Source organism: Suillus bovinus (assembly GCF_016758785.1).
Source record: "Suillus bovinus strain UH-Sbo-P2 chromosome Unknown EDB93scaffold_75, whole genome shotgun sequence".
In the NCBI taxonomy this organism is placed as follows: domain Eukaryota; kingdom Fungi; phylum Basidiomycota; class Agaricomycetes; order Boletales; family Suillaceae; genus Suillus; species Suillus bovinus.
The window spans coordinates 71,134-93,962 of record NW_024542131.1 but is presented as its reverse complement, the minus strand read 5'-3'; the positions used below and the strand labels follow the sequence as shown (position 1 = coordinate 93,962).

The 22,829-nt window shown below is 48.8% G+C and overlaps 8 protein-coding genes across 8 annotated transcripts; 5 read left to right on the top strand and 3 right to left on the bottom strand.

The window, feature by feature from the left end:
• Window positions 1–68: 68 nt before the first annotated feature.
• On the top strand, window positions 69–500 carry EDB93DRAFT_1254534 (copper chaperone taha; the record flags this gene model as incomplete). The annotated part of the gene is made up of 4 exons (XM_041453631.1): window positions 69–113; window positions 168–228; window positions 287–393; window positions 450–500. The coding sequence occupies 4 exons, from the start codon at window positions 69–71 to the stop codon at window positions 498–500; spliced, it is 264 nt and encodes an 87-aa protein (XP_041303455.1).
• A 153-nt stretch (window positions 501–653) lies between these two features.
• On the top strand, window positions 654–4,513 carry EDB93DRAFT_846139 (uncharacterized protein). The gene is made up of 4 exons (XM_041457671.1): window positions 654–1,755; window positions 1,803–2,868; window positions 2,925–3,920; window positions 3,972–4,513. Exons 1-4 carry the CDS (start codon window positions 937–939, stop codon window positions 4,097–4,099), a joined length of 3,009 nt encoding a protein of 1,002 aa, XP_041303454.1. The 5' UTR covers window positions 654–936; the 3' UTR covers window positions 4,100–4,513.
• Window positions 4,396–4,985, bottom strand: EDB93DRAFT_1242673 (tRNA intron endonuclease; the record flags this gene model as incomplete). Its single annotated transcript, XM_041452047.1, has 5 exons — window positions 4,396–4,519; window positions 4,571–4,641; window positions 4,692–4,771; window positions 4,832–4,913; window positions 4,968–4,985. 5 exons carry the CDS (start codon window positions 4,983–4,985, stop codon window positions 4,396–4,398), a joined length of 375 nt encoding a protein of 124 aa, XP_041303453.1.
• A 233-nt stretch (window positions 4,986–5,218) lies between these two features.
• On the top strand, window positions 5,219–7,600 carry EDB93DRAFT_1242672 (tRNA methyltransferase; the record flags this gene model as incomplete). Its single annotated transcript, XM_041452046.1, has 13 exons — window positions 5,219–5,492; window positions 5,547–5,650; window positions 5,700–5,788; window positions 5,838–6,017; window positions 6,071–6,186; window positions 6,242–6,305; window positions 6,361–6,412; window positions 6,460–6,608; window positions 6,664–6,835; window positions 6,882–7,016; window positions 7,069–7,151; window positions 7,205–7,390; window positions 7,447–7,600. 13 exons carry the CDS (start codon window positions 5,219–5,221, stop codon window positions 7,598–7,600), a joined length of 1,758 nt encoding a protein of 585 aa, XP_041303452.1.
• Window positions 7,601–7,728: 128 nt separating this feature from the next.
• On the bottom strand, window positions 7,729–11,548 carry EDB93DRAFT_1254529 (Pkinase-domain-containing protein; the record flags this gene model as incomplete). Its single annotated transcript, XM_041453630.1, has 7 exons — window positions 7,729–7,938; window positions 7,987–8,177; window positions 8,243–8,500; window positions 8,556–8,774; window positions 8,827–9,988; window positions 10,023–10,054; window positions 10,105–11,548. The coding sequence occupies 7 exons, from the start codon at window positions 11,546–11,548 to the stop codon at window positions 7,729–7,731; spliced, it is 3,516 nt and encodes a 1,171-aa protein (XP_041303451.1).
• A 283-nt stretch (window positions 11,549–11,831) lies between these two features.
• Window positions 11,832–20,270, top strand: EDB93DRAFT_1331262 (glycoside hydrolase family 13/glycosyltransferase family 5 protein). The gene is made up of 20 exons (XM_041455199.1): window positions 11,832–12,356; window positions 12,406–12,556; window positions 12,607–12,709; window positions 12,771–13,189; window positions 13,239–13,635; window positions 13,685–13,749; window positions 13,802–14,774; window positions 14,822–15,089; window positions 15,139–16,774; window positions 16,828–17,113; window positions 17,164–17,859; window positions 17,913–18,171; window positions 18,224–18,366; window positions 18,420–18,740; window positions 18,792–18,996; window positions 19,047–19,119; window positions 19,172–19,214; window positions 19,265–19,453; window positions 19,507–19,900; window positions 19,956–20,270. The coding sequence occupies exons 1-20, from the start codon at window positions 11,951–11,953 to the stop codon at window positions 19,964–19,966; spliced, it is 7,038 nt and encodes a 2,345-aa protein (XP_041303450.1). The 5' UTR covers window positions 11,832–11,950; the 3' UTR covers window positions 19,967–20,270.
• On the bottom strand, window positions 20,271–21,258 carry EDB93DRAFT_1172565 (histone-fold-containing protein). The gene is made up of 6 exons (XM_041450391.1): window positions 21,188–21,258; window positions 21,084–21,132; window positions 20,849–21,026; window positions 20,691–20,795; window positions 20,519–20,641; window positions 20,271–20,470 (listed from the first exon to the last, which is right to left on the bottom strand). Exons 2-6 carry the CDS (start codon window positions 21,093–21,095, stop codon window positions 20,448–20,450), a joined length of 441 nt encoding a protein of 146 aa, XP_041303449.1. The 5' UTR covers window positions 21,096–21,132; window positions 21,188–21,258; the 3' UTR covers window positions 20,271–20,447.
• Window positions 21,259–21,337: 79 nt separating this feature from the next.
• EDB93DRAFT_1172562 (uncharacterized protein) lies at window positions 21,338–22,734 on the top strand. Its single transcript, XM_041450390.1, is given in 4 exon segments — window positions 21,338–21,408; window positions 21,413–21,415; window positions 21,477–21,736; window positions 21,790–22,734. The coding sequence occupies 3 exon segments, from the start codon at window positions 21,413–21,415 to the stop codon at window positions 22,607–22,609; spliced, it is 1,083 nt and encodes a 360-aa protein (XP_041303448.1). The 5' UTR covers window positions 21,338–21,408; the 3' UTR covers window positions 22,610–22,734.
• The last annotated feature ends 95 nt before the right edge of the window (window positions 22,735–22,829 follow it).

Genomic DNA, 22,829 nt, shown 5'->3' with positions numbered 1-22,829 from the left:
CATCATCCATCGAGAAGCCTTCAACTGTATCATATAATTCTTATCTATCTATCTTTATAAGATCAAGTATGGCAAGCGAAGTCACTGAGCACAAGTATCAACTCAATGTCAAGGTCTGTTGCGGATAGATCTGTCAGTCTGATATGAGCTGCTAATTAACTGCATAGATGACTTGTGGTGGTTGTTCTGGAGCTATTACTCGTGTACTGACTAAAGCGCAGCAGGAAGGTGCGGTGGTTATAATGAATGATTAATCCAAGGCTGACTGAATGAAATACGTTGATAGGATCAGTTTCAGGTTTTGATGTGAACTTAGATACCCAGCTCGTGAACGTTAGAGGTCCTATCGAACAAGATGCCCTGGTGGAGAAGATTCGGAAGACGGGTAAGCAGGTAAGGCACAGACCATGGTTTTCCTGGGATGACTGATGGAGTGATATGGCTTCTAGATTATATCCGTTACGTCTCTGGACAACTCGGAGGTCGATGTGGGCGTTTGAGGTGATAATATGAATAAGAGGAGGTCTTCATGCCCGTTGTCCGTCTCGGCGAGGCGTCCGAAATATGATTTCCCTAGCGACTGTTGTTGGTGTTTATTTAAATATAGTCTCGCTCCGTTGTGTGCACGTGAACAATGACGTTGTCGGCTATTTCAACTCGGCCTTCACCCACAAAGTTCAAGGTCTGGTCCAATGATTATTTAACACAAGTTTGAATCAAAATAGTACCAGGTCTTACTTTCACTGCCATGATTCACCCTTCTTTCTTTACTATCTTCGAGTAAACTTGGTCTAATACCCAGTTCCAAGCTAGTTACCTGTTGGCCGCCGGCCTCATCCCGAGTCAGAGTCTCTCCTTGAGAACGGAATCTTTATACCCTTTCACTCCCAACCTTGCCTACGAATTTGCGAATTCGTAGGAGCCTGGGCCGACTTCATGTCCTCGACGGTGTCCAGTACCGCGTTTCTCACGAATCCTACCACCCCTGCATTCTCCGACGACCTTGAATGGATCACAGCATATCTTACAATTCATTCCCTTAGTATCCCCAGTCGACGCTATTCCTTTCTTATCTGGATCGTCGTCGTTTTATTTTTTCTTGTCTTCGCCATCCTCCACTGGACAGGTTCAAGGGGTGGTTTTATTGGGGCACTTTGGACGAAATGGACTCTCCGCCGACGAACTTGGAGAAAAAAACACAACATCACACTCGCTCTCAAAAACAATTACCCGCACCGCCAGCCCAATTCTTTGCCTTCCAATGCCCAACTTCTTTGTTTGGCACTGCTCTTGGGGGGTTCCCTAGCCCTTACATTTGTCGGCCCGGACTATATTTCTCCGACTCTCAAAGTGTGGCAAGTTCGCCGAGACATTGCCTTTGTGAAGGCCCAGCGTCGTAATTTTATTCCGAACATCGCTCCCTATTTGTCACTTCAACCACAATATAGTATCGATAAAGCATGGTGGACTTCATCGGCACGCGCGGGGCAAATTGCGTTCGCTCTCTTTCCTCTTTGTGTACTTTTTGCCCTCAAATCGCCTCCTTTCGCGATCTTTGCCATTCCTTTCATGATACAGTTCTTTTTCGACAAACTCGCTTGGCTCCATCGCTGGACAGGCAGGTTAATATGGTTTCTTACATCAATTCATATCGCGCTGTGGAGTGTCCAGCTCGTTCGAGATCACAAACCTAGTACTGGTCGTGTCGCATACGTATACGCTTTCTCCTACACACCCTTCATCTTTGGCTGGATCGTGAGTCAGATTTCTCTTTCATGCTCAGAGTCTAACAAATTAGCTAGGCGTTTGCATTGCTGACATTCATAATCGTCCTGTCCATGAACTCCATTCGAAGAAACTTCTATGAAGCCTTCTATTTCTTGCATGTTTTACTTGTCCCACTCATGCTCATCTCTGCCGCATTCCATCATCCTACACTCTGGTGGTGGTGTTGGGGTGCTCTCGCAATTTGGGCGGGTGAACGCCTCTGGCGGTGGACTTGGTGGTTTGCCACAAATACTTGCATTCTAGGTAGCAGTTCGTCATCTAAGCGTTTAGATCCTGCAATAACTGCTGCTGATACGCTCGAGATGAAACATCTTGGCATCCAGTCACTGAACACACTCGTTGATTCACAATCCTTCCGTTCACCGAGCTCTTTGAAACCACATGATCAGTCTGACCGACAAACAGATAGTCCACATTCATCATCGCTGCCCATTCGCCATCTACCCACAGGATCGTTCGAACCGGACACTGTTAGGTCCACAATACACCACCTCTCTCCGTACATTCCTCCTCCAGGATATGCCCACGCTGAGCTTCTCTCTGGGCATACAGTAAGGCTGCGTATTATAACCCCCGGATTTCTATCGTGGGCTCCGGGTCAACATTTTCTCATCAAAATCCCCAGCGTTTCCCGATTCACCACCCATCCTTTCACCTGCGCTTCTGTGTGTGACTATGAGTCACCTACAGATGAGGGCCGTTTGATGGTTATGCTCATCCGTGCAAGAAACGGCTGGACTCAAGATTTATGGGATTTAGTTTCACGTATGACAACTGAGCAATCACCTGGTGACATCCCAATGTGTGCCGCAGAAAATCTTCCTAAGCATGGTGTCTTGTTGAGGACATATGTGGACGGACCTTTTGGTAGTTCTATTCGTGCTCGTTGGGGCAACTACTCGACAGTGTTGATAATCGCTGGTGGCTCAGGAGTGAGCTTTGGCTTGTCTGTGTTACAGTACATTTGTATGTGCCTTTCTGGCCGGGACGGGAAGAATCTAGGCGGCCAACCTGGAGGTTGGGGGAAGAAATCATTCCTGACCAAACGGGTACGCTTCGTATGGCTTGTCCGTGAATATTGTAAGTGCCCGAGAACTTTCATTCGATCATTATGAACTAACGTCACCCTTGTGTAGCTCACATACAGTGGTGTGCCTCTATTGTTCGCCGCTGTCTTTCCTTGGTACCATCGTCTGCCTTGCAGATCGACATATTTATCACCAATTTCAAACCCATTGCTCTCAAGAAATCCGATCTGCCTCCTTTGCAGGTTCCTCAGCGATTACTCTATACTTCTGAACCTGTTCATTCCGAGGACTTGCAGCCTCCTCACCCATCCTTTGCACGTGGCAGTCCTTCGCCGCTTCGCTCTGATTCCAAAGACTCTCTCGACAATCCTGAGAGTGATGTTGACCTGAGCTACTACACTGGAGAACCTGGGGACCCAATGGAACCAGAGGAGGATATTGGCTTGGCACATGAGTCTCACATACTCGAGTTGACCAACTTCGATGGTGACGATGATACTACTCTGCCAGGGGAGCACAATCTGTCTCACAAGGTGAAGAAGGAAGGCAAGCTGCGACGAGCTCAGTCGCGGAAGTTCTCCAATGAGAGAACGGTGCGGTTGCTAGAGCCTCCCAGTCGTCCTCACAGCATGCAACTCGCTGCAAATAGAGGGTCTGCTATCTCTGCCACCTCAGGACTTTCATCAGACAGACTACTTCCATTATCTATAAATTCGGACAACAGATGGTCTGAGATATCGATGGACACCTTCACGTCTCCGACTTCCATGTACGGCGATTCGCCGACACGCGGTCAGCAGTCGACGGACCCCGCGCATAACTTCTCTGCCAGCGGTCGTTCTTCTCAAATGAGTCATGCAGGGGCGTCAACATCCAGGTATTCCACCAGTAGCTGGGAAGGCAAATCAGATGCTGGCAGTTCCCGGGGTCTTTTACAATCTTCCGCACCTGATGGCTCGCTCAATCCAGTCCAGTTTGATATTAGCGAGGAAGAATCGCGGGATATCAGTGTTATTGCAGAGCATGCACGACCTGGTAAACCCAAGCTTGACAGGATCCTTGCAGATGAAGTTGAGCAGTCGGAGGGCTCCGTGATGGTTGCTTGTAAGGCCTATCTCGCTGATTTTTCGGACAGTGTTCATTTATTCTGCCTAGGTTGTGGTCCCACCTCGCTCAACGTGATGGTTCGCAAAATCATTGCCGCGCAGATCGACCCTTGGCGGGTGTGGCGAGGTGATATGCGCGGGTCGATATCACTCGTTTCCGAGGAATTCGAGTATTGATGGTTCACCGTGACATTTTGTTTTACTCTTCACCTGAACATTTCTTTGAATATTGACGATCCATCGGGACATTTCATTGTACTCTTCATCGAACATACTGTCATTATGTATCTTACATTTCCACATACACTCTTACCTCACATTTTGCATCTCATCCCAGCATCGGTTGTAGTCGCTGTCCAGACATAATAAAGTCCACTAGAATATTTGGCCAATGTATTCTTCGTCGTTCCATTGACGTACAGATAGACCCATTAACCAGATGTCTAAGTGCTGATGAGATGTGCTAGAACACCTTATACAGGTGGCTTGACGATTCCCTGGCTGATCTTGTAATAGACTGTTGATGTGTCTTCTGAGGTGATGGCCACATAGATCTCGGATGGTGAAGGATCAAGACTGGTAAAAGCAGCGCGAAGCCTAAGGATGCGTTGAATATAGGTAGATCCAGAGGTGGTCTACCGGACATACCACGATGTAGATATTGACTCAGACAACGAGCAGGGTACTACAACGCAGATGGATGGTACACGGTCTGTATCCTGTCGTGCACATCAATGAATTTCATACGACTGGCGCAAAAAATGCTAACAGGAGTTGGTCGTTGGCCTCTGATCGCGGCTCGTTTACAAGCTGGAAGGTCAAAAACTTCGACATCGATCCACTTTTGTGCTGAAAGGAGGCTACGTCAACCCGAATGATGGATCATGACCCATAAGGGCTAGTACGTACCGAGAGTTAGGTCGTTGTATACCTGAAACAGCGCGCCTCCGGTTGCAGGATACTTTGCGAGCAGTTGCGAAAGCACCGGGTACTACACGCAAAAGGGGTGAGGATCCAGTTTTGTAGCGAACAACTTGTCACTTGCGGATGGATGGTTCTGCATGGTGGGCTAACTTGAACGTAAAAGATTACGCGAATTACGTGGTAGTAGTCCTATGGAAGGTCTGCATCGAGTCACATTATGAAAACATTCTAGTAGACAAGATATTTATCTTGGTAATCGCTAGCATCGTGAGGTCTCTACTCCTCGTTAGCAGGCCTCTGCGCCTTGGATTCACCATTTCAAATTGTCGTCCACAACGATCTGCATTGCAGATATCACGCAAGAAGAGCACCATGTCAGATTCCGTTGGTAGCTCGTCCATCACAGTGCCCGAAGGTTTTACGCTTCACACGGAAAACACATCCCACATCCTGATTTCATCGAAGGAGGAGGCATTTTTGAATCCGGTTCAGGAATTCAATCGGGATCTCAGCGTCGCGTGCATCAGAGTATGGAGCGAAGAAATAAATAGGGAGAAGGAAACAAAGTGGAAACAGGCTCAGGAGAGACGTGCGAAAAGGGAGGCCGAAGGAGAGGCGAAGACGGGGCAGCAGAAGAGGGCAAAAAGTGAGCATCTCTTGTGAGGTATTCAAGGTCTTCTCAATGAGTGATTGTTATAAGCGGAATCTACTGAACCGAGCACTGATGGTCCAGAGGATGATTTAGTAGCAGGAGATGTTCATACTACGGGAGGTACATCTGAAGGCAACAAACGAGAGGTACTAGTGGGTTGCCTCATATTCTGCGATGATAGTACTGAATCATTTTCTGAAGTACCGTCCCCATAAGTTTGTGCTGCTTGAAGCACTGTCGGCAACTGGTCTTCGGTCTATCCGATATGCAAAAGAGATCCCCCTTGTGAGGTTTGTGTCTGAGTTTTGTGAGCAGACAGATATTTCATCGACCTTGAAGGTTTGTCATTGCGAATGACCTGTCTGCATCTGCTACGGCTGCCATGAAGAGAAATGTAGAGCTCAATGGTCTTGGACCCTCATCTCATGGTCCAGTTGACAGCGCGTCATCATCCATGGTGTCGGAGCACCAGCCCCTCCCTGATCGCGGAAAGGTGAGAATTAACGAGGGCGATGCGTGGTAAGTCCTTAGTTCTTGAGTTGTGGTTTTGTCTGAGGTATATACTACGTAAGTGCACTCATGTACAGCCATCGCACAGAGAAGACACGTGTCGATGTTGTCGACCTCGATCCATATGGCACTGCTGCACCTTTCATTGATGGAGCTGTTCAGTGTGTCAATGACGGAGGCAAGTCGCCTACAACCCGTGCCTCACGCCAAGAGTTTACTTAGGCACCTTACAGGACTTTTATGTGTCACATGCACAGACCTGTCAGTTCTGGCGACAACAAACTACCATGAGAAGTGGTAAGTACTCGAGCCGGCTTGGAACTGATAAATGTTCATTGAATGGGCTGTGAAGTTTCTCTAATTACGGTGGTATTCCTGTCAAAGCGGAGTACTGCCATGAGGCAGTATGGGCATCCTCATGATCAAGTCAACCTCACTGACGTCCCTGAAGGCTCTCAGGCTCGTGTTAAACACATTGTCGACTTCGGCAGGCCGGTACGGAAGATACATCCAGCCCCTTCTATGTCTTTCTATCGATTTTTATGTTCGCCTATTCGTCCGCATTCACTCCGCGCCGATAGAAGTCAAAAAGACGGCCAGGCAAGTTGTCGTCATTTTATGATGTCAACACATCGTCATGGATTCTCGTTCCTAGCAAAACAGCGATGTATTTCATTTGTCAAGGTTGCCAGTCATTTTACGAGCAGCCGCTGGGCCGGACCGTGGAAAAGGTTCACGAACGTTCAGGCAACGTAAATCTCCTGTTCAAGACCCAAGCGGGCCCACCTGTTCCGCCAAAATGCACCGAGTGTGGTTGCGCGTTGCATGTGAGTAAAATCAACTCGGATCAAGGGTTAAGTCATGCCGTGACAGGTCGCTGGGCCCATGTGGTCCGGTCCATTACACGATAATCGTTTCATCTCAAAAGTGCTTGAGCACCTAGAGAGCAACCAAGATAAATATGGTACAGCAGTCCGCATGAAAGGGATGTTGACAGTGGCCAACGAGGTACGATCTGATCTGTATCTACACTGCAGACAACCAATCTCCGACCTTGTAGGAGTTACACGTCCCGTTTTACTTTACACCATCCCGGATAGCTGGATTTTTTCATTCAATATGTCCTCCTTTGGATGACGTGGCGTATGCCGTTATCTTTAAGATTAAAAACATTCATGTGCTGAACGTACATTTAGATCTGCTCTCCTGAATGCTGGTCACACCGTATCGCGTTCACATGCATTACCAGGCTCTCTGAAGACTGATGCAACACGTCAAGATGTGCATGATGTCTTCAGGTCCTGGGTGAAGAAGCATCCGGTGAGAATGGACAAAGTTTCTGAGACCTCTCTCGCGAGGCAATTACTCGCGAAGGAAGCAAGGCAAGCGCCAGTTCTAAGAACAGACCATACCAGCTGATCACAAACACTGTACGTAGGAAGGAGGCTAATTTCGCCAAACATCCTCGATCTGTAACGCAAGCCTCAAAAGTAAAACTCGTTCGCTACCAGCAGAATCCAGCTCCCAATTGGGGTCCGGGTACGAAAGCAGACTCCGGTACGAAGCGCAAACGCGAAGAGGAACATGAATAGCCCAAATCCATGACAATCTAGAGCATGCACCCATCGGTACAGCAAATATGCAATTGTAACAAGGTACATGTGTGTGCGTGTATGGTAATGCCAAAATAAGATAAAGTAAACATCCGAATGGAGGGGTATCATGCCGATATTTCGATAGTTGGAATAGACTTGAACGCGGCATTCTTGCTCGAAAATCCTGCGTGCTTCTTGACGACGATCCAAGGATGTTGAAGCAGCTCACCAGCGCTTGGACGAGCTGAATGGTCAAGATCAAAAGTCTTCGTAAGGAAGTCCTGAGCCTCTGAGGAGATATCGGAAGGTATAGCAGGTTTTGCAGATTGACCGATCTGCAAAAACGTCCATAAGAGCACGACCTACCCAAAACCACCACCGACCTTGAAAATAGCTTGCATCTGGGTCAATTGCGCCCATGGATGTTCCCCAGTCAACATCTCGACAACCAAACATCCCACACTCCAGATATCGGCAGCCGAAGTATGGGCGGTCTGTTTCACAACCTCGGGTGCCATCCAGAACACTGATCCCTGCAATGAGGGTCGGTTCATCCGCTTGCCTGTGAGAAGGTCTGAAAAGTACACGCATTGTCAACACGAACCGCCATGATGCCGAGATGAAACTACTTTTACTCACTGCCGTCAACTTTCTTTGATATGCCAAAGTCTGAAATTTTGATTCCGCCTTTGTTGTCAACGAGGATGTTTGCACCTTTAATATCGCGGTGTATAATGTCCCGTTCGTGGAGATAGTTGAGACCTTGCAATATTTGTCGTACAAAGTTTTTGACGAGAGGTTCCTCAAACGCGCCGTAGCTACGCAACAATGCAGTGACAGAACCTCCAGGAACATATTCCAGGAAGATGTTGAGAAAATCGTCGTCAACCGAGGAATCTTTTGATATTCCGTGGGTGAGATATTTGAAATAGCGTGGAATGCGCGGACTTACAGAGATATTGAACGATATTTGGGTGTGATAAATCTTTGAGAAGGTCGATCTCTCGTTCCAATGCGCTAAGCATGTTCTTCTTCCGCTCCTCATTTGGAGCTGAACCTTTTGGTAGCTCGACTTGCTTCACTGCCATCAAAAGACCGTTTACAGCATCCATACCCAAATAGACTTTTCCAAATGACCCTGCACCGATGAGTGCGCCCTTAATCCACTTGCCTAAAAATATGAAGTCAGCGCGCATAACATTCGAGATTTGATTTTGACTTACCACCACTAGAGTTCATAGCCTGACCAGTCTCGTCTTCCTCCTCAACATCCTCACTCTCATCTTCATCGTCTTCATCGTCCTCGAGCACGGCATCGCCCTCCGAAAAACTGATGACATCATCGATATCAGGCTCCACCTTCGTCCAGTCTTCAGCGCCCTCAACGCCCATATCAACCGCCATACTCTGTCTCCGATTCTCTACTTCAGCAGTGATCTCATCCACGGTCAATAAACTGGCAGTATCCGATCGATCACGCTTGCTCCTCAACTCAGTCATGAAACTCATCCGTTTAGACGCATTCGAGTTCGACCTCGGGCGGAGAGGACCTGTAAGGTCTTCCATAGACTCTGAAAGCGATATCGAAGGGAACGTTACAGGAGGGAGTAAATGCGGTTTCGAATCGAAAGTAGAGAGCTTCTCAACGTCATCTCCAGTCAGGATCACAGATCGTCCATCTTCAGTGGATATCGATACTCTCGGAGGGTCCTCCCCAATCGAAGGTGCTGCCAAAGACCGCGTGTCTGGTATCGTTGAACTAGTAGATATAGTAGAGTTCCTCTTGGAAGACGACGTTCGTGAGGGCGACCTCGGGCGATGTGCTGATCCGGAGCCCTGCGTGCTGGTGCTGAATCGCGAAGGAAGGGGCGGTGGATTGAGAGATAGCATACTGTCCCTCTTCTCCCCACTTACGCTCGAAGCCCGGAGCATCATGCTATGTCGTGCATTGCGCAACATTTTCCTGTCTGTGAACGGGAAGTATTCCGTCAAGTGCGTCGTGATCAACTCGCTCGGCGGACGCTGTCCGAAGAAGTTGCGTAGCTTTGAAGGCTTCTTGGCAGAATTTACGGACGGGAGCGGGTGTTTCGGCTGGCCTTGGGTAGGCGATGCGCTAGGGTCGAGAGCTTTTTCTGGGTCGCGCACGCCAAGGCCGCTGAGGACGCTGATGGTACTTGCCCGTTTTATTGCGCGTGCTTTCTGGCCCTGCGAATCCTCAATATTTAGAATCATATTAGCATCAGGCTCGTGATCGGATTCGGATGGCCTTGGTTGGATGCTGGGGGAGGTAGGACTGATATTCCGGGGAGGGTTTTCTCCGAATATTCGCTGGAGATCTTTTGAACGTTTTGTGCGCCCACTTCTGCGGAGCGTTAGGCCAGCGTCCTTTGACTGGCTCGTCAGAGGCGCTGTGGCATACTGCCAGTAGTTCTGCTTCGGAAAGTGGTTTACCTATTTACAAATGTCAGATTTCGAGATTTTACAAGAGTGATGAATCAAACCCGAGTCATTTGTCTCGTCCCACTCGAGATATACGGACCATCCGTCTACGCTGAGTCCACCGTCATCCGTCTCGACGCGGCTCATGGGGTCGTTCCTCCGCGACGATCCCACCTTGTCAGCTTTTTTAAGTACCTTCTCTAAGACCTCTATACCGCCCGCGCAATCAGCGACATCAACGGTATAAGACCGCTGTTCTTCTGGCATGGAAAATCTAACGAGTTTACGACGGAGAGTATCTGATGGGGTATTATGAGCAGGAGGGTTGAACGGACCGCGTCCGACTGCGAATGCGGGGGGTGAAGAGGATCCTGATGATGAAGCTGATGTTTGCCCCTGGAACGACTCTACGATCGGGGAAAGAGCCAACCCATTCTGAGCGGGGGCCTGTAAAGATGCAGGAGCTTGAACAGACGCATATGGATGAGTGCTTGTTCCAGTCGTTGAAGGCCTAGGAGGGAGTTTTGAATTTGTGGGGGTAGGTGCAAGAGGGGAAGGGACACCATTGAATGAGATGTTCCTGTTATGTGCGACGTTGATGGCACGTGGGGATGATCGCGAGGCCAGGAGAGAGGGTGATTTCATTGGGGACGGGCCTGATCGGGGGTCTGAGGGGAGACCAAAAGACCAGCTGCTTGATTGAGATGGGGTTGTGAGCATGTTTGAGGAGGAGGGTGTTGGTGCTGGTGGGAGGGGTGAGTTGGCATAGTTTGTTGCGTCTGGTTGGTTAGGTGTGCGGGTGCGTGGGCCGATGACAGGATGGAGAGCGCGGGAAGTTCCACGTGGGGGCTGAGGTGGTTGACCTCTTGGTGCAGGAGGAAGGGGTGGCAAGGATGGTCGGGGAGTATAGCTATTCGGTGTTGTGGACTGGCTGATTTGGGGGAGTGGACGGATTGTGGTAGGGTTGCGTATGGAGTCGCCAGATTGAGGATCCCGAATGATGCGGGGAAGATCAGGGCGTCCCGAAGTTGGAGATAGTACGAGTGGAGCCGGCCTATTGCTATCAAGACGCTTATGGGATGTGCGAGAGGTTGGTGAGGGTTCTCTAGAAGAGGGTAGTTCTTGGGAGTTTGTGCGTGAATGGGAGTGATCAGGTGGAGGTTCTCTTGAAGATTCTTGGGGAAGTGAAGCCAAAAAGGCCCTGGTATGTGCGATGGAAGAGAGAGAAGGTATTGTAGTGCGCTGTGAACATTTTGACCTCAAATTCTTGACGCCATTGACTATGCGAAGTCTATCTCCGATACTGGAGATGCCCATTTCTTTGAGAGTGTCCTGGTCTAGTTCTAAGAGAATATCACCACGAATATCATTATTCTTGAATGTGGCGACATGTGCACTACATTTATTATCTGCGAGCCATTTTGCGACGTGGGCGTCATTCCAGGTGCGCATGAAGTCTGAAAATGTGGTACCATGTGGGGGGTCTAGTATGGAGTTAGTTGACATTGATGAAGTCGAAGAGATGAAGTCGGACTGCGATGCCAGTCAGTGCCTGCGCACTGTGTCACAGCTGCTGTGCACTGCCGCAATCTCAATATTTGGTGTCTCATATTTTTTTAGAGGAGCGTGGGATATGATTTTGATTTTCACACTCTCTACTACATACCCTTCGGATCGGTCACCATGAACCCTTGACATGTACCTGACCGAACCGAGCGAACCAGTCTGAACCTAGGCTTGCCCTGTCACGGGGGCAGTGCATGATGGACCCCTTCTTCGGATTCTTCAACAAACTTCTCGGTAGTATGTAAGTTATAACGTATCTTTCCCCCCTTCTTTTCTACCCCCTCCATCCTTGTCAAATAATATCATTTTCTCGACTTCTCCTCATACTCCAAGTGATACAAGATGCGGTTTCTAACCGCCCTTGCTTCATCACTATGTTTTTCTTCATTTACATACGCTTCACCATATCGTTCAGACCTCACATCATACAATCTCAATGTAAACCAATCCGCCCAGTCCCCCACAGATTATTCAACCACAAGATCAAATACCACTTACACCCCTTCACCACAGAACTGGCGTTCAATCCCAATTTACACCGTCCTTATGGACAAGTTTGCTGATGGTGACCCTACAAATAATCAATTCTTTAACTCCCCATACGAATGGGATTGGAGAGAAACCCAACTTCGTTTCGGCGGTGACCTCAAAGGTCTAGCCTCAAGACTGGACTACATCCAAGGTATGGGCGTGAAGGGAATATACCTCTCAGGTACAATATTCTTGAACATGATCTGGCAAGCCGATAGTATGTCCTTATCTCAATCTCATTTACAACTTATACTCACTTCCTTTAGGTTATTCCCCTCTTGACTTCTCCATTTTGGATCCTCACTGGGGCACTATTGATGATTGGGTAAACTTTATCGACACCGTGCATCAACGCGGCATGTATGTCATGCTGGATTTCACAGTCGGAACCTTGTCCGACCTTATCGGCTTTGAGGGGTTTGTTTTCCCTATCCACTAACTTACAATCACTTACTCACACCCACCAGTTATCTCAACGTCAGCGCCCCATTCACTCTCAATGAATATGACGCAATCTACAAAAACCCAAACTACCTTCCCTGGGGTTTTGAGCAGTATGTTGATTTTTCCGTAAGTAGTTATTTTCGTCCGCCTCATGCCTGAATCCCTCAACCAACTTTTTTTCTACTAGGTCATCAATGTCCGTAACACCTCTTGCCAACTTCCCGTCTTTTGGCAAGACGACGGAACAATCCAGCCTGTAACGGGCAATGATGGTTGTTACGAGTCCGACTTTGATCAATATGGTGACATGGAAGCCTTTGGTGTTCACCCTGACTGGCAGCGTCAGCTTTCCAAATTTGCATCCGTACAGGACCGTCTACGAGATTGGAAGCCTTCCGTTATGCAAAAACTCACCACCTTTTCTTGTATGACCATCACAGCCCTTGACATCGATGCCATTCGTGTCGACAAGTCCACACAGCTCACCGTCGACGGCATGACCTCTTGGGCATCTGCAACTCGTGCTTGCGCATCTAATCTTGGAAAGAAGAACTTTTATATCACCGGTGAAGTCACTGGCGGTGACACCTTTGGGTCCCTATATATGTCAGTTACTATTTCACTCACCACCCACATCAATTGATCGCGTTGACAGGGGACGTGGCCGTACGCCGGATGAGCTGCCCCCCGGATTTCTTCAAGCAGCCAACTTGACAGAATCTGAAAACCAGTATTTCTTGCGCCCACAGTCCTCGAATGGCCTCGATGGTTACGCGTTCCATTACTCAATCTACCGCGCTCTGACCCGTTTCCTTGGAATGGACGGAAACTTGGCCGTCGCGTACGATCTCAACACCAACTTTGTCACTGCCTGGAACCAGATGTTCGTGAACAACGACTTCTTGAATCCAAACAACGGCGATTTCGACCCGAAGCATTTGTTTGGAACAAGCAATTTCGACGTTTTCCGCTGGCCCAGTTTGGCGAATGGCACGTTGAGATCCGCATTGGCATCTTACATTACGTACCTGGTTATGCCAGGGGTTCCATTGGTGGGAGCTATCCTTAGACTTTTGTCGCTGCAGTACTTACCTTTGACAGATCTACTACGGCGAGGAGCAGAATTTCTATCTGTACGATTCCACAGCTTCAAACTATCTATTCGGGTGGGTCACCAACGCCTTCAAGTGAATACTTTACTCATGCTGCTACTTTTAGCCGTCAGGCTATGATGAGCAACAAGGCTTGGCAGCGCCACGGGTGCTACAAACTTGGATCCGCCCAATACTTTAACATGCCGCTTGAGTCCGCCTTAACGGGATGTGACGACGACTGGAACTCGCTCGATCATTTTGATCCCACCACGGACATGCATCGCCTAATGAAACATTTCTTGTCTCTCCGAACCACCTACAATGCCCTTCAAGATGGCTTCGACCTCGTACAGCGTGGAAATTGGACTTACTTTGTTGAGTTCCCAGGCTCGAACAACACCGCAACTGAAATGGGCCTCTGGTCCGTATCACGTGCAGGTATCCAGGGTGTACAAACACTGACAGGGAACCACACCGATCAAATCTGGCTATTGTACTCCAATCTGAACCATTCGGAGACGTTTTCGTATGATTGCAATGGTCCGCTGTGGATATCGTCGCCCTATATGGGTGGCACGACGGTGAGGAACTTGCTTTCTCCGTACGAAACCTATACGCTCGTGAACTCGGGGTCGTCGTATTATGGTAACGGAACAGCACCGTGGTATGGGTGTCTCCCGACGGTGAGCATAGACACGTTCGGCTTCAAAGCTTTGGTGCCTGCCACCGAGTGGGTCCCTGCTCCCCCTATGCTCACCAAGTTCCTGCCTGGGCATGATGCGCGCATCGAAGCCACGCGAGGGGACCCAAACGCGACGATCGTGGACCTCGTACTGGAGTTCAATGTGGAAATGTCGTGTGATAGCGTCACGCAGAGTTTATCGTTCAACATGACATCTTCTGGCATCGGTGGGCAGCCTACGCTCAACCTGACTTCGGTGGTGTGCAATAATGTCACGAATCCCACCATATCGCCCATTGTGGGAACTCCATACTCGCAGTGGTCGTGGTCTGGTACACTGACCAATGTTTCGGATGGGATTTTGGAGATTCTTGTCAACAGTCCATTATCATCGGATGGGACGTTGTCTACTGGGGTATGTCTATTTTTTATGTACTCTCATGTTTTGCTTATGGTTTGTAGAGTGTAGACCATCTGCTACTGCGCAAGGGCGAAGCGAACAATGCCTTGGTGTTCCCTGACTCCGATTACGATAGCACAGACTTCAAGTACACTGACGGCGAGTATACATTCACGCATCGTGCCTATGGAGCAGATATGTTTAGGTACTCGGGCAACTACGCACTGAGTTGGTCTAATTGGACGAGCTGGGAGAATGTTACGACTATACCCGCTGACGTCCTCAGCAATTCTGATACGTTCTGGACGGGACAACATCTCATAGTACAATGTAAGTGCTCGTAGTGCTACTGTCTTTTGTAGTGTTGACGTTGCGGTAGATTGGAGTAGTATCGCGGCTACCTCCAGCGTCGTCGTGCATGCAGATCTGAACTACAAGCAGCAGCGCCGCGTTCCCCAGTTACTCGCCCGAGGTCCTTTCAACAACTGGGGTTATGACCAGGGTATATCCAATTCCATGAACCTAATCAGCGATGGTACTTGGGAGCTTGAAATCATGGCTGCGTGGCCAACATACCTGCAACTTAACGTGTTTGGGTACGACGACTACTACTACGGCGACGTCGACGCGGACGGCGTTATGGATCGGCTACCACCAAATAGCATTGCGCCCAACTACCTGAACTTGTCGGCACCCCCTTATCCGGCGCTCGCATGGGCACTCGTCGTTGATGATGCCACGTTGGCGTGGACCCTAGAGCCTCGTGGTCAGGCTTCTGTCGGCGCTATCATGTACGGGCTTCTCTGCTCTCTCTCCCTCATTACCGGAGTTCTCGCAGTTCTCATTTTCATGTACTCTTTCTACGGCATTCGCCACAACCGGTACGGTGTACAGACAAATTCCGGTGCAAGCAAGTATTTCCCTATCATCGGATCGCTTGGCAACAAGTCGACCGCGGATTTCAAGGAGAGCATGACGCCCATCACGGAGAAGTTCTTTAGGCACAAGCCGAATGCGGAGATCATAGGATGGCCGGAGGACAAGAACAAGCGGCGCAAAGTTCTTATCGCGACACTCGAGTATGAGATCATTGACTGGAAGCTCAAAGTCAAGATCGGAGGTCTCGGTGTGATGTCGTCGCTCATGGGGAAAGCAATGACGGACGTTGATTTGATCTGGGTCATTCCAAAAGTTAAGGATCTGGAATATCCCGCTGGTATTCCTGCAGAGCCTATAGAGGTTACCATCTTCAACGAGCCTTACCTTATCGAAGTGGAGACGCACGTGTTGGACAATATCACCTATGTTATCCTTGACAGCCCCGTTTTCCGTGCTCAGACCAAATCGGACCCGTACCCAGCCCGCATGGACGATCTCAGTTCCGCCATCTTCTACTCTACATGGAACCAGGCCATCGCAACCACTATCCGCCGATTTCCTGTCATTGACATATACCACGTCAACGACTACCATGGCGCGCTTGCTCCAATTTACCTCCTGCCCAAAGTAGTACCCGTCTGTCTCTCGCTGCACAATGCTGAGTTCCAGGGTCTATGGCCGCTTCGAACAAAGGAAGAAATGAAAGAAGTCTGCTCTGCGTTCAACATCAGCAAGGAGCACTGCACGAAATACGTCCAGTTCGGGAACACGTTCAACCTGCTTCACGCTGCCGCATCGTTTATTAGCGTTCATCAAAAAAGTATCGGTGTCGCTGGAGTGTCGGACAAGTATGGGAAGCGTAGTTGGGCGCGGTATCCTGCTCTATGGACCCTCAAGCATGTTGATTCCCTGCCTAATCCTGATCCTACGGATATTGCGGCTTTGGATGAGAACCCAGTGGCTATGCGTGAAGTGCAGGTCGATCAGGCGGCTGAGGCGCAGCGTCCGGATATGAAGAGGCAGGCTCAGGAATGGGCGAATATCAAACAGGATCCCAACTCTGATCTGTTTGTGTTCGTTGGTCGGTGGTCGAAGCAGAAAGGTGTCGATCTGATTGCGGATGTTATGCCATCGCTGTGAGTGCGTTTTTAAATTTTGTGGGACTCAGTTTTGATGAGACCTCACGCAGCCTTGAGAAACGCCCTTCGATACAGTTGATTTGCGTCGGACCTGTCATCGATCTTTATGGTCGGTTCGCTGCGGAGAAACTCGCTCGGTTGATGGAGATGTACCCTGATCGTGTTTACTCGAAACCGGAGTTTACGGCGTTGCCGCCTTATCTGTTTAGTGGTGCTGATTTTGCTCTGATTCCTTCCCGTGATGAACCGTTTGGATTGGTCGCTGTTGAATTTGGGAGGAAAGGTGCCCTTGGTGTTGGTAGTCGACTGGGTGGTCTTGGGCTGATGCCTGGATGGGTGAGTGCTCAAGGTCGTCTTGGCGCACAATTTGACGAGATTTCTGGCAGTGGTTCCCTGTGGAATCTACCTCAACGGCCCACATGTTGTCTCAGCTTTCGAAGACGATCAAGTTGGCGTTAAAATCCACAGAGGAAGAAAGAGCCATACTTCGTGCTCGATCAGCTGTTCAGCGTTTCCCAGTCGTTGAATGGCGTCAGCGGATGGAAGACATGCACCGAAGGAGTATAAATGCGAGCCGAAAGCTAGCTAGTTCAAACGCTTGGCGAGAGGCGGATTGCGGGACTGAGCCCTCTCAGCTTGTGGTTTCGGAAGCAGAAGATTGGAACCCTGTCAATCAAGGCCTGCCTGTTCAACCTGACTGGGATGCCCAGAGTGTCATGTCATCCCCGCGATTGATGCCTAGTTCTCCTGGGAGCCATGTCTCAACGCCCCATGATGAGAACTACCTATCGGCACCGCCTCGTTTCAACTTCAACCGCGACTCTTCATACACATCGGATACTTCTGACGAGGAACACTCACGGAATAGTTTCGCTGCTAGTAGTCGGCCTGGGTACAGTGACTTTTTGGAGAAAGCGAACAGGACGATTGCACAAGATCATCGACATGCGCCAGATCCTTTCTTGAGTCCAACGCCCCCTTCAAGACCGTTTGGGTCGCATTCTCGGGTGGCCTCGATGGAGTCCATTGGCAGCATCGTGGAAGAAAAGACCAACTCACCGCTGAACAAGGCTATTGCGACGGTGTGTATCTTGAGAAATTGGGTGACCACTATTATCTTATTCACTTTTTTTAGTTCACGGATTCCGATGGCGGCGTTGCTTCAGAGTTTGTGCAAAAGCTGCAAGCATTGAACTCGAACAACTCCAAGGGCGAACTCTCTATTGAGAAGTACCTAGTCAAGTCTGAGGAAGCTTTCTTCGAACGTGTGAGACGAGACAAGCTGTCCAGTGCTGCCAGTTACATTTCCTCGCACCGGGAATCTATATGGAGCATGCCTGGTACTCTCACAATCAATGAGCACTCTACAACCAACGAGCATTCTCGTCCGACATGTAACTGTACCCTTCTTGTAGATGTGAATTGTTACTGACGCCATGCGTATAGCCCCAAGGACACCTAGTTCTCATCCATTCCATCAAGAGCCGGAGTTTGATGGCAACATGGTTGTCATGAACAGAGTCCAACTTGCCATGGCTCGACAAATTGGAACTTGGCCGTTGTATACTATCATCATTGCTCTTGGCCAGGTAATACCTTTAATTCTTGATCCTCCATCCGTGAGCTCACGTTTGTTCTCAAGATGCTTGCTGCAAACAGCTACCAGATGACTTTGCTTACTGGTCAAAACTACCAGGACAACCTTCAGCTATATGTTCTCAGCGCTGTATTTTTGGCTTCATCTTTCGTTTGGTATACGATGTTCCGCTTAAAACCTTCTGTCTACGTTCTTTCTGCTCCCTGGCTCTTCTATGGCATAGCATTCTTTTTGATTGGCGTTCCCTCATTATCATCGAAACTTCAAGGCACTCATACTATCATATCGGACATTGCCACTTGGTCATATGCTGTCGCTTCTTCTGCTGCTTTCATTTTCTTCGGGTTAAACTTTGGAGAGGAAGCGGTACGTTATTTATATGGGTCCTTTTGTATGCAACTGATTGTTGTTCTTTAGGGTGCCGCTACTGAAGTCTGGATACTGCGCGCTTGCATTGTGCAAGGTTCTCAACAGATTTGGATTGCTGCCCTGTGGTACTGGGGTAGCACACTGAATACCGTTACGCCTGGGTCCGTTACGCCTTGGTGGATTGTCTTCATTTTGTGGCCGCTCGCGATTATGTCGTTTGCATTTGCATACTTAATGTTGTACGGACTGCCAGGTAAGTCCCCATCTGAGTTATCAAGTAGGATTATACCAACCACAAAACAGAGTACTACCGACAAACTCCTCCGAAAGTTCCAAATTTCCTCAAAACTCTCTTCCGAAGGAAACTGGTTCTTTGGTAAGGGTTTTCCTGCTCGCAGAAAGTTAATCATGCTGATACTTCGCACAAGGTTCCTCGCATCTGAAATATTGCGTGATTATTGGCTCAGCGGGGTATGTTGGATTCGGTGCTTTGTCGTCTTTATGTTCTAACATTATTGCAGCCCTACGGTCGCAACTGGAGTTTCCTCTGGAGTGTTCCAATCCCCAAGTGGGCGATCATGCTTCTCATCATCTTCTTTTTCATCGGTGTCTGGGCTTTCATGCTCTACGTCCTCACGTCCTTGAGTAAGACGCACACCTGGTTGTTGCCCGTGTTCGCTGTCGGCCTTGGTGCTCCAAGATGGTGTCAGGTATGATTTTGTCGGTGTTGCATCAATCTTCAGTCGTCTAACATATGTCGCAGACATTGTGGGGCACCTCTTCTCTTGCGCTTTATATCCCGTGGGCTGGCTCGGGGGGGCCGTACCTTGGTCTTGCTCTGTGGCTTTGGCTTGGTGTTTTGGATGCTGTGCAGGGTGTTGGTTTGGGAATGATTCTCCTGCAGACGTTGTCAAGATTACACGTCTGTGCCACGCTCGCTTTCGCTCAGGTCATTGGGTCTATCTGTGTTATGGCTGCCCGCGCAACTGCACCAAACCGCATTGGGCCAGGGAGCGTATTCCCTGATGTTGGAACATGGGACTTCTCACAGGGTCTCAAGGGCAGCCCGATGGCCTCTGCTCCATTCTGGATAGCGTTGATCTGCCAGATTGTCATTGTACTAGGTTACTTCTGGTTCTACCGCAAAGAACAACTAGGTAAGTCGTTATGCAACCTTGGCCGTAGAAACGTGGCTAATGAACGTTGCTTTAGCTCGACCATAATTATGCTATTGCTATTCATCAATCACGCACATACTAGAACCATCACTCTATCCAAGGACTTACTTGTTTTCACGGATACTTTCATTCACTGGGATTTTTTTTCGCTGTTGGATTATAGGTACCATCAAATTCCTGAACTCTGTAGTAGAGTCATGTACTCGCTCGCACATCAGATTGTCGACCTTTCGTTTACCGAAAATTAAGTCACATACTCTAGTTCCAGTGCCTCATACGAGTGCACATATGTACTTCAAATGCTTTTTATTTGGTGTTGAATCATATGCTGGCTGATTAAAAGCATACCTTCAATGCACCATGAACAAGCTCTAACAGGTGGGGGGGCCAAGTCTGTTTTGTACGATCAAAAAGGATTTATAGGCAGCTCATATTTTCGCCCCATGCGATGAAAGTAGTAATGGAGGTATCTCTAATAAGGAAAGGTACACGGTATGGTAACAATACACGGTGAAATATACAGAGATTACTTAGAACCAGCAGAGAATTCTGTATAACAGTCAGCGGTCATACCTATGAATTGAAGAGACTACTTACTGGTGACAGACTTGGTGCCCTCAGAAATGGCGTGCTTTGCCAGTTCTCCTGGCAGGATAAGTCGAACGGATGTTTGAATCTCACGCGACGAGATCGTCGACTTCTTCGAGTAAGCAGCAAGCTCTGAGGCAAACTGTAAGGATCTGGTACACGACAAGTGATGAAAACGTACTGGATGCCTCCGTAGCAATACGTTCAAAGATATCGTTGACAAACGAGTTCAGGATGGCCATGGCTTTGTTTGAGATACCGGTATCGGGGTGTACTTGCTTGAGGACTTCACAACTAAAGTCAGTCATTCACAGCTACTACCATAACCTATGAACGCACCCTTGTAGATATACGAGCTGTACGTCTCCTTGCGGACCTTTCGGCGCTTCTTCTTCTCACCCTCAGCGGGAGCCTGTGGCTTAGCAGCGGTTTTCTTCGCAGCCTTTGCTCCAGAGTCAGCCTTTGCTGGTGCCTTGGAGGCGGTGGACGCAGGGGCTTTTGCAGCGGTGGACGCGGGCTAGAATAGATCATTGCATTGACACATGAGAATCATATGAATCACGAATCGACTCACTTTAGGTGCCATTGCTCTGCTTAAATTTACAAATTGTACAGGTATGTGACTGTCAATATATGTCAGTTTGCATTTACAATACAATATCGCAAACGTATACACACCAGGTAGGAGTGGCGGTAGTCGGTGGTGGTTAGGGAAAGAGTGTTGAGGGGAACGCGACGTTTGTGCTGAGCCTTTTGAAGGGTTAAATTCAAAGTCCGATCCCGTGAGGGACACCACGTGATTCAACGACCGCGCTTGTCACGCGTCGAGGCACGCACACCGTCACACCCCACACACGTCACGGCTCTCCGTCCCGACTCCCGCTGAGCGCCTTGAGTAGACGAATGGTAAGTGAGATCTAGCAAAGTTGAACAATCTCGTTCACCATCGCACCTCCAACCAATCTAGGTTGCTGAGGACGAGTTTTTGCGTCATCAAGACCTATACTATGCTGATGGCAGTGTGGTCCTCTTAGCCGCTCATGCTGGAAAAACACATGCGTTTCGAGTTCACAAATCCGTGCTCGGATCACACTCTAGAGTATTTGCTGATATGTTTGTGCTACCCTCTACTGCAGAAAATGAAACATATGATGGCGTAGATTCGGTACAAATGCCGGATGATGCAAAAGATCTTGAAGACCTCCTTCGAGCCCTTTACTACCCGGGGTAAGCACTGTGCTTGTATGGGCCCTCCTGGCTCTCAAGCAACATGCTTTTAGCACCATACTATCCATGTTGGAGAATCGAAACCCTCTTGCGGCAATCAAGTACAAAGGGATTCTTCTGCTATCGCAGAAATACTTTGTGCGCGTCCTGCACAAGCTGCTCAGGGCTCGTTTCCGTGCAGACTGGCCATCCACTCTCACTGAATGGGACAGACTCATGGAGCACTACGCTAGTCTTTCTTCATCCACAGTACCGCATCATGATGCGGCCAGTCAGTTCGTTGACAATCGTATGCTGGAACCTGCTTCTGCCATACGCTTGGCCAGGGAGGCCAATATTCCAGAGATTTTGCCAGCCGCGTTTTATATGCTATCTACAATCAGTCCTTTCATGGATTTTGATGCCCTCCGCAGTTCAAACCCCCCTCCGCTCACTGATTCTCAAGGGAATGTCCTTTTGTGGCAGCCTGGACAACGCAGCGCCCGATGGGGACTCTTAACGCCTGATGATTGGCTTTGCCTATCACGAGGCAGGCATTCTATGATGGACTTCGCTCAGACATTCGAGGCGCAGGAAGGCGACTGCATATGCGGCTCGCAGGATTGTATTCAATATGACAACAAGAAAAAATTGTTGAAGGGACCCCCTCAAGATCTTCTACGTGTCCTGAAGGATATTGGCTCTCAGGGGACACTTCCACAATATCCATGCTACAATGCCCTACAGGCTTTGGCGTCCCGTAGTGTACAAACACGGTCTGTTTTGTGGGAGAATTTGTGTTACTACTTCGGTTTACCGGAGGTAGTTGATGATCAGAATGACGGTGACTCTGACGATATTGCACTTGTGGAGGGTGAATTTATAGATGGATGAGGGGGTAGATTGCACTGCGCCACTAGCCATTCCGTTTTTCCGTCTGTCATGCATTACATACAAGTCGAAGAATACCCTCGCAAACTATAGCTATGGAACACAGTTAGTTGACCTTGGCAAGATCATATGATGAAAATGATGCTTAAGCAGTTTCCCGGGGTCATCAGACACCAAATTCAACCATACAGCTGAAGTTACTGGACGCAGTTATTGCCATCAA